At 40.6% G+C, this 9,595-nt stretch overlaps 1 protein-coding gene across 1 annotated transcript; it reads right to left on the reverse strand.

Moving 5' to 3' along the window:
- Positions 1-4,294: 4,294 nt before the first annotated feature.
- On the reverse strand, positions 4,295-7,721 carry LOC112562682. Its single transcript, XM_025236082.1, has 4 exons — positions 7,610-7,721; positions 6,158-6,473; positions 5,678-5,813; positions 4,295-5,280 (listed from the first exon to the last, which is right to left on the reverse strand). Exons 2-4 carry the CDS (start codon positions 6,402-6,404, stop codon positions 5,220-5,222), a joined length of 444 nt encoding a protein of 147 aa, XP_025091867.1. The 5' UTR covers positions 6,405-6,473; positions 7,610-7,721; the 3' UTR covers positions 4,295-5,219.
- Between the last annotated feature and the right edge of the window lie 1,874 nt (positions 7,722-9,595).

Genomic DNA, 9,595 nt, shown 5'->3' on the forward strand with positions numbered 1-9,595 from the left:
GGATGGGACTGTTTGAGAATGAATTCCGGAAGTCTCGGTACATTTAACAGGCTACTTTTTCTCCAGGAGACCTTTGCGCCTGAAATTTAATGTTCTTCGGTTCAGTAACATTTTATCTCTACGATCTTAATGGTTTACAAAAATATGTAAACTGTGTAGTACAGTGCTACTGAATGTGTCACATCCACTGTGTAGTACAGTGCTACTGAATGTGTCACATCCACTGTGTAGTACAGTGCTACTGAATGTGTCACATCCACTGTGTAGTACAGTGCTACCGAATGTATCACATCCACTGTGTAGTACAGTGCTACCGAATGTATCACATCCACTGTGTAGTACAGTGTTACTGAATGCGTCACATCCACTGTGTAGTACAGTGCTACTGAATGCGTCACATCCACTGTGTAGTACAGTGCTACTGAATGTGTCACATCCACTGTGTAGTACAGTGCTACTAATGTGTCACATCCACTGTGTAGTACAGTGCTACTGAATGTGTCACATCCACTGTGTAGTACAGTGCTACCGAATGTGTCACATCCACTGTGTAGTACAGTGCTACTGAATGTATCAATCAGATTAATGAAGGGTAAAGGAACAAACACAGGTAAAGGCACCAAGTGTGTTGTGAAAGGCAATGGAAGAGAGCGGGGGGGGGGGGGGAATTGGTGTTTTACACCGTGTCAGCAACTAAGGCTACATCACGGCAAGCAGCCAGCCCTGTAAACAGATGCCATGTGCAGAGAAAGTACAGCGTGCCCGAGACGAGAAATGAACTCAGGGCCGACAACATTCACTGCAGTGGTGACAGGCGCTAACCGTTGCGCCACCGGACCGCTGGCAATGGAAGAGAACACAAATGCATAAAAAAGAACTACATAAAATAAAAAGCATTTAAACTTAATTGCAGTTAAAAGTGTGTCAACGTGAGACAAAGGTGTTTAGCATAACATCCGACTACCTTCAGAAGTTTGGTTGTCGGGAAACATCACCCACTTCAAAACACAAAACTCCAAAAAACAAAAAACATAAAGACTGACAGCAATTGTTAGATGCACTTTTGTAAAAGTGTTTTAATACTCAATGGCATAGGAAAATGCTCGACTTGGGTTGGGGCAGGGGAGCGACCTTCACGTTCTTCCCTTCTGTATCGAGGGGGTGGCTGCCCCTCATTGTCCCCCACATCCAAACACCCAACACACTGTATTTATCCAACATCAGAGCTTGAAAGTCCTTCATCACAGTGTAGGTCGTGTGACTATTCATCAGCCACTATGACACATCCACCAACATCATCGTCACCCTGTGTTGTCATTCAACGGATGCAGGTAATCCGGGGAACTTGACGCCTCACCTTTATGTCTGGAATCGGTGTTCAGGGTCTCAGACTGAATCAATTTGTTACCTGGAAAAGCTGATAAATTATTGATCATTTCTTGCCTGTGAGAGGTGTGTGTGTGTGTGTGAGAGAAAGCTGCTACTCTTTAAAGGAGTGTTCTGGTGAGAAGAGGAGTATCCAGGCATTTGAGGGCAGACTTTACAAAAGGGATGAGCCGAGTCTCCCCACACAGTGTTTCTCCCATTTCCACAGAACATGAAGACCAATAATGTTTCTTTCCGCATTAATTTCCTCACAATGAAGGACAAATCATGTAAAATCATGTTTTCTTCTGCCTGATGTACCAAAACTGACAGTGACCTTTGCTCTTTTATCTATTTTACCTACCATTGACTCTTTTAAGTGTGAAATCAAACACTTTGTATGTCTTTGACTACTGCTCGTACAGTCTACGACAACCAGTTCTTTATCTCCCACTTTATATCTTTGATTAGTCTATCCTGTTGACATCTCTTTGTTGATTACTTCTTGTTGCTTCTCTCATCTCTGTGTCTTCACTGTCTTTTGAACCTCATCTTCATCGTTGTCCATCTCTCTGTTCCTTCAGGTACGAGACATTCACTTGTGCCTCTAGTGATGTGCATGTTCCTGTATGAATGGGATTCTGAGCTGTACAAGTTGTTTTTTTATTATTATTATTATTATTATTATTATTATTATTATTATTATTATTATTATTATTATGAAAGTTATAAGGTGCAAGTCTGTGCGTGGGTTGGTTTGCTGGCTGGAGAGGTAGTTTTAAGGGCTTTAACATGTATTGATGTTTGACTTTATGAGTATAATGCGTATTTAAATTTTGCTTAACTAATTGAACTTAAAAACACAGTACAATAATGTGAATACAATTCATTTTATTTGTTAAGCAGCAACAAGAACACAAAATATTACAGTTTGCCGATGACACACAAATCTTTATGGAGGGCGACGAATTATCTTTTAACAACACTTTAGTTACAATAAATAAATACAGTAAAATGTCAGGACTGCAGATACATTTTGAAAAAACAGAAGCTATCTGGTTAGGTAATAGAAAAAATTCCCCTATAAAATATTCCCCACACCTGAAGCTTAAATGGAACCCATCAGAATTTAAAATATTAGGGATATGGCTAAGCACTTAGTTAGGAACATGTTACACTCTAAAGTTGAAGGAAAAATATGTTGAAACGGGGAATTTAATGAAATCCTGGCTTAAATGATTTATTACACCAATAGGAAGAGTGGCTGTGCTAAAATCATTAATACTATCAAAATTAATTTATTTATGGATACTGCTGCCCAATCCCCCTATCCAAGATATACAAGAACTGCAAAAGCAATGCTTTAACTTTGTGTGGGATGGAAAACCTGATCGAATAAACAGGAAAGTTGTAGTGAAAACTGTTCGTAATGGTGGCTTAAGTATACCTAACATTTATCAGTATATAAAAGCGCTAAAGTTAATATGGATGAAAAAGTTAAATGTCACTGAACACCAATGGAAAGATGTAGTGATAAAGATATACCCAAAACTCGTAGATATAGATAAATATGGCCCAAATGTGTACTATGACACACAACATAAAAATAAATTCTGGAAAGATGTATTAAATGCCTATAAGGTTAAGCCAGAGACATCAGAGGAGGTGATGGCAGAACCAATACACTTAAACAGTAGATTTCAGCTTGACAAGAAGGTTATTTTCTTCAAAAACTGGGTTAGTAGGGGGTTATATAGCATTCAACATTTTTATAATGAATCTGGTGTACTTCTGTCCCTGGGTGAAAAAATGTCAAGTATGGAACAACAATAGATATAGTTACATACATGGGCTGTGCAAAGATAATTAAAAAAATTTGTTGTCATTGGGCATTACAATTAGGAACAACACTGTACAAGAAACATCAAAAAACTATTAAGCTAATTAATTCCATAAAGAAAGGTTCCAAATATTACTACGAAATATTGACAGAAAGTACAATCAGATGTTGCCCAAATGTTGTGAAAGGTGGGAAAATAATTACCCTGCAATATAATATTTTGCAAGGTTGAAGGAATAAAAGATAGTAAACTGAGATGGTTTCAGTGCAGAATTACCCACAGAATTCTGGGTACAAACTCCCTGGCAGAATATATGGGTTAGAAGTTAATAATAAATGCACTTTCTGTGGCAACGAAAGGGAGACAATTGAACATCTATTTGGCGCTGTAAGGCAACCAAACTATTTTGGACAAGCCTAGAAAAGGCAATAAAGGAAAAATGCTCTAAAAATAATAAATTAGCAGTTAACAAATCTGTAATACTATTTGGATATGAAGCAAACTGTCCAATAGATAAGACGTTAGAGAATATACTACTAGAAGCAAAGTGTTTATCTATAAATGTAAAATAGAGAAGAAACAGCCAGACTTAAGAGTTTTTATTCTACAGTTAAATAGAAAATACAAGATCGAGGAAATTAGTGCACTTGTTAACATGAAATTGCAGGAATTTATAATACATTTATAATAATTTATAATACGCTGGGCTGATTATATGAATTTTTTGAGTTTATCTGGAAATATATAATTTCACGACTTATAGAAAACATAAAGAGGAAGGCATCTCTTTAAGGTTTTAACTTGAGCTGCTAGATACAATGGTACAACTCCACCATTAACTTTTAGATTATCAAGTTTCTGGTACACAACAGTACATACCTACTGTGACTGTGAGCGTGTCAGTGTGACTGTCAGCGTGTCAGTGTGACTGTGAGCGTGTCAGTGTGACTGTCAGCTTGTCAGTGTGACTGTGAGCGTGTCGGTGTGACTGTCAGCGTGTCAGTGTGACTGTCAGCGTGTCAGTGTGACTGTGAGCGTGTCAGTGTGACTGTCAGCATGTCAGTGTGACTGTGAGCGTGTCAGTGTGACTGTCAGCGTGTCGGTGTGACTGTGAGCGTGCCAGTGTGACTGTCAGCTTGTCAGTGTGACTGTCAGCGTGTCGGTGTGACTGTGAGCGTGTCGGTGTGACTGTCAGCGTGTCAGTGTGACTGTCAGCGTGTCGGTGTGACTGTGAGCGTGTCAGTGTGACTGTTTTTGAAAAGAGCATGATGTAAATTATTTTGCGAATTCTGCTGGAATATTCTAATCTCATACAAGTTTCAATATCTGGTAGCACTCGGAGAGAAGTTTTAACAAAATTTATAAGAATAATCTAATTTCCAACATCAAAGCAAATTTGGTGAAAAAAATTAAGATCAAAGTTGTTATTGTGTACATAGTGAACATTTATATATAATTATTTTGTCTTCGTTTACTCTCTGTGTATTTTAGTTCTTGAAATATACTGTGCATTTATTACATATTTTATTATTGTGTATAATACAGTTTGTTCTACATGCCCTCTGAAGGTTCTGAGTAAACATTTTTGGACTTTGAGCTTTGATTCTACATGTTTCAATATGGTTTTAAGAATGTCTGACAGAACGAAAGCTAGGGTGGAACAACAACTTTTTTACCTTATTGTTGACAAATGATAAATCTTTATTTACGAGGGTAACAGAATAAGCAAATGGGTGTTTTACATCTAGGCCTATATGAGAAACGTATGATACATTTTAAGTTTCAGTTAGTGCATCGCTATACTAAAAATGTCACCTCACAACATCAGTCCTTTACTTTTGTTTTAAACGTGAACTTTACCTTGACCCCTCGATCGCTGAATACTATAGTTCGATCGTTTGAAGTTACACATCACTTCGCAAAAGCGTGTCAAAGGCGTATCCAACAACTTCATCTCGCAGTGGCTTTGCGAACAATTATTCAGCACCCGGGGTAAGCAGGCAAAGCGTTGAACTACGGACACTGAGAATCTCCTTGTGGTCTAGCGTTGGCTACCTCGGGGTGTACCTTCCACCTGAATAATCAAAACAAAGTTTGTCCTGGGTCGTGTGTATTATTCTTCAAATGGCTTTGCGTTTTCTTCACGCGGATAAGTGCAGAGCGAGAGAAGAACGAGTGTCTCAGCGAGTACACGTGTGTCTGTCTGTAGGAGTGTGCAGGCGTGTGTCTTGGGGGAGGGAGAAGTAACAATGTTGACATTGTTTGGTGTATTACTATTGCAGGCATTCTCATTTACATGAGATTAACTTAAACTGTCTGTGTGTCTGTCAGTCAGTCTGTCTGTCTTTGTGTCAGTCTGTGTGTCTGTCTGTGTGACTGTCTGTCTGTCTGGCAGTGGCTGTCCTGGCCTGTGTTCGTCTTTCAGTTTACTCAATGTTTTAAGTTTCTTATCATCACAGAGCTCTCCTTACCTTCCTCTCAGGCAGAAGATCACTGTCGCAATGAGGAGTCCTAAACAGACTCCCCCTGCGAACCACCCACCGACGTTACGTGTGCACGTGGTAGCACAGTCAGCGACGTCAGGTGGGCTTGTTGTTGTAGCACCGCCTGTCACAAAGTGATGGATTCATGTAACAACAAATCCTGTGAAATTCCACCTACCAGCATGTGGAGAATTTGTGCCTACAATATTACAGAAATCCACACATACATTAAAATACTGCGATGACTGTTTACTGTGTGGAGACTACGGCGTCCGTTATGTGTTTACCTAGAAATATTTGTCAGACACACAACTGTTGCAGGAAGAACTGAACGCTAAGCCACTGATACATCAAGTGTCAACTACACACAACTGTTATCACACATCTCAGACGAAATACGGTTTTCTGTAGCAACACGTGGAGTGACTCGAGTAGTTAAATATTTGTAGACAAACAAGACAAGCTTACCATCGTTGTTACCTGAGGTCGTCACGTGGTCAGTGGTCAGCTCTAGAGGCCCCGTACTGTCTTTGTCAGGGAGGTCTGTGGGGAGACCTATGTGCCCTGGATGGAAATGTCCTTGTGGAAATGTGGTGGAAATGTCCTTGGGGTCGTCGTTTCTATTTAAATTGATTTCCACCCCTCCTGGGGTGATTAGCATCTTAAGCTCTCCTCCCCTCAGAACTCGTGCCGTGATAGAGCATTCTCCTCTCATGTCGCCCTCGCTGTCTCTCGACAATGTCTTTATTGTGGTTGTACTCAGAAGCTGTGTTTTTGTTTCATTCTTGGAAAAAAACAGAATTGAAGATTTGTAACAGCCGACTACATTGTAGTCGACCAAACGATTTCAAAAAGTTAGGGGACGATGTTTACCTTAAAAGACAATTGCTACCTTACTTTGTGTTGTGTTGTGTTTGTGTTTGTGTTGTGTTTGTGTTGTGTTGTGTTTGTGTTTGTGTTGTGTTGTGTTGTGTTGTGTGTCTTCTTTCACAGAGAAACCGTACAGGTTGTCAACATCTGTCATTGACTCTATTTAAACTTTATCATTTTAGCCAACAATCAGTCATAACTATTTATTGAGCCAACTGCAATAAATTATTATTATTTATCATCATCATCATCATCATCATCATCATCATCATCATCATCATCATGTACCTTTGACTTTTGCACGTGTAGGGAAGGGGGGAAAGGACATGGAGGGAATAATTAACAGTATAAAGGAGAGATGTAAGAGGTGTGGAGGAAGTCAGGGGTCGTTGAGGCCACATTTACTGATTAGTGATCATGCTGCCATTAATTCCAAGCAGTCTGTTTGTTCTCAAGTCTTTGGGCCGACAAGGTTCACTGTCCTGGTGACTGCGGTTATTGCAGGATCGAACCTACTGCTGCATGGTTCCTACTTTATAGCCAGGCACTTTGTTGTATGATATGTACTTTCATGTATGATGTTAGAGCTCATCAAAACATAAAACCCGTTTTCTTTACATTTGACTAAAAGGAAATACAGCTCAGTTGCTTGAAACGAAAATTCGAAAGGATGCGAGTTTATTTCTGAGATTTATTTTGTTTAAAAACGAGAGAAAAATAGCGATTCTCATATTACTTAAAGCTTAATTAAAACCGATGACTAAATGTCATCGCCTTCTATCTTGTAGTTAATATCAATATATCAGACATTCAACATACAAAGCCGACAGAAAAATACTTATTTTCAACTGCTGTGTGTGGGGAAGTGGCGTAGGTTGGGTTGAACTGAGCAACTTAATTAATCTCTGATGGCAATGATAGCTTGGGAAACCTAGTTACAAAATCTATTAAAAAGAAAAAGTGGCAGTTACAATGCAAGATAGTTCACTGGAGGCAGCACTGCAAGTACAAGATGACATTTAGTTTGGAAAGCTCCGTGGAAATGCTCACCTGCAGGACCTGATACAGGTCACACCTGTATCGTCCATTAGCTGAATACGCCTTGGTGATGTTGCAATGAGCTGACACTGTGTCTGTACCTGTGTCTGTACCTGTGTCTGTACCTGTGTCTCCACCTGTGTCTCTACCTGTGTCTCTACCTGTGTCCACCTTCACATGGCAGGACGACTCGTTAGCGGGGTCTGCAATGTGTTACTGTCTTATAAACCACATCATCAATTTGTTGGCAATTTTAATAATAAAATTATATCTTATATTACTACTGCTTTCCTGGCTACAGCACCACGTATTGAGAGAAGAGGGTGAAGGTGAAAAAATAAAGAGAAAATACAGTTAACATACTCAGTCGACTGACCTTACGGAATAACGACCACGGTAAGTACACAAAACTCTACACAACATTCTCTTGCAATTTATCCATGTCTCTATTTGTCTGTGTACTGTTAGTTCTGTTGTTGTTTTTTTTTCTCTAGCTTTAAATCTGTGCGACAGACTTGTTGCAAAATATTGTCCCAAGTCTCGCCGACCTTACTCATTCACGTGGAGGAGAGAAAAAGAAAGATATCATTGTAAACACTTTGGAAAGCAGGCAAACTCTCGTCCAGCTGGTTGAAGGTAGGGTACTTCAACAAAATGTACTTTTACACGTGTTAGTTTTATTATGCATAACAAAAATGCTTAAAAGTGTGTATTTCTAGGACTATTATTTCAGATGCCTTCACTTACATATCAGGTCCACTTTGCAAGTTGTTTTTTCTTTAGTTTCCCGGACTGCACAGCTCACGTTGTTCAGTTTGGATAAGGAACCAGAACTGACTGTGAGCACACTTGATGATGCAGATGTTCTTTTCGCTGAAATATTGTAGAGATTATTTAAATTTGTGCATGTTTCTTGCTTTTCTTCGTTTGAAAATGGTGGACACCGTGTGACAGGCTTTCCATTTATACTCCATTCGATGCTGTTCTCTTTACTTAGGCAACCACACTTTAGAATAGCGGTAGAATCTCGATGTACCTCGAGGTCTTGATTTTCACACAGACACGGGACAGCACCTGCACATGAGAGAACAAATACCAATGTCAATTGTTTCAATGTTACTGTGGTTCCTCATCACACGAGACATTGGTCCCGGGGAGCTGGGCAGACAGGAGACAGAACTGTGCCCACCCACTGTCGGGGGAAATGTGTGTGTGCCATGTTGACTCGTCTGTCCAGTAAGTAACGACACTCGGCTGACGAGGACAGAGTTGTGAGAGGCACCAAGAGTGGCCAACTACGAGCAAGACGACTACGAGAAGCTCATCTCTCGCTCCAGACGGCTGGCGACATTTGCCGAGTATCAAAAGCCACAGACCTTCAAGAGATGCGGAAAATAAAACATTTTGCTGCAGAATGCACATCAAAACCTGTGCAGACCATTGAAGAATCGACAAAATTAGGCGACGATGACTTTGTTGCTGTCAATCAAATGCATCCATGGAGTGGACTTCAGTGGACTTCAGTGGTTAACGTGCGAGGGCGTGGCATCATCCTCATTCTGGAAGCAGGCGCACAGGTCAACATACTGCGATACCATCTTTATGGTCGACTGAAGAAAACACGATATAAGCCTCCAAGGCTCATCTAACAACATACTGTGGTGAACGACTTTTCGTCATCGGTAAATAACACGCGTACTTGCATCACTCAGGACAACAAACATGACAGGGAGTTCCAGGTTGTCAATATAAGCATCAAGCCGATCTTGGCTGTCGCGTGTCGGCGATTGTGTTGTATAGTCCGTGTTGTGTGTCCGTACTGTGTTGACCTGTCGGTGGGTGTGTCCGCGCGGAGGAGGGGGACCAAGGGACAGTTCACGCGGCCCTAGTACCCTGACTCGCGGCGCTGTCGTCTCTTCTTTTCGGGACCGGACCGCACCCCCCCCCCTTCCTTTGACTTTTCTCCCCCCTTTCTTCTTTACCCAAGGCCGGCGTTAG

This window comes from Pomacea canaliculata, linkage group LG4 (assembly GCF_003073045.1).
Source record: "Pomacea canaliculata isolate SZHN2017 linkage group LG4, ASM307304v1, whole genome shotgun sequence".
Classification (NCBI taxonomy): Eukaryota; Metazoa; Mollusca; class Gastropoda; order Architaenioglossa; family Ampullariidae; genus Pomacea; species Pomacea canaliculata.

Excerpts from the sequence above, each read along its gene's own strand:
- LOC112562682 (XM_025236082.1), bottom strand. The coding sequence starts at position 6,404 with ATGAGAGGAGAATGCTCTATCACGGCACGAGTTCTGAGGGGAGGAGAG. Across the intron at positions 5,814-6,157 it reads GACCTCAGGTAACAACGATG|GCGGTGCTACAACAACAAGC; the intron begins GTAAGCTTGTCT and ends ACTTTGTGACAG. Across the intron at positions 5,281-5,677 it reads ATCTTCTGCCTGAGAGGAAG|GTGGAAGGTACACCCCGAGG; the intron begins GTAAGGAGAGCT and ends TTGATTATTCAG.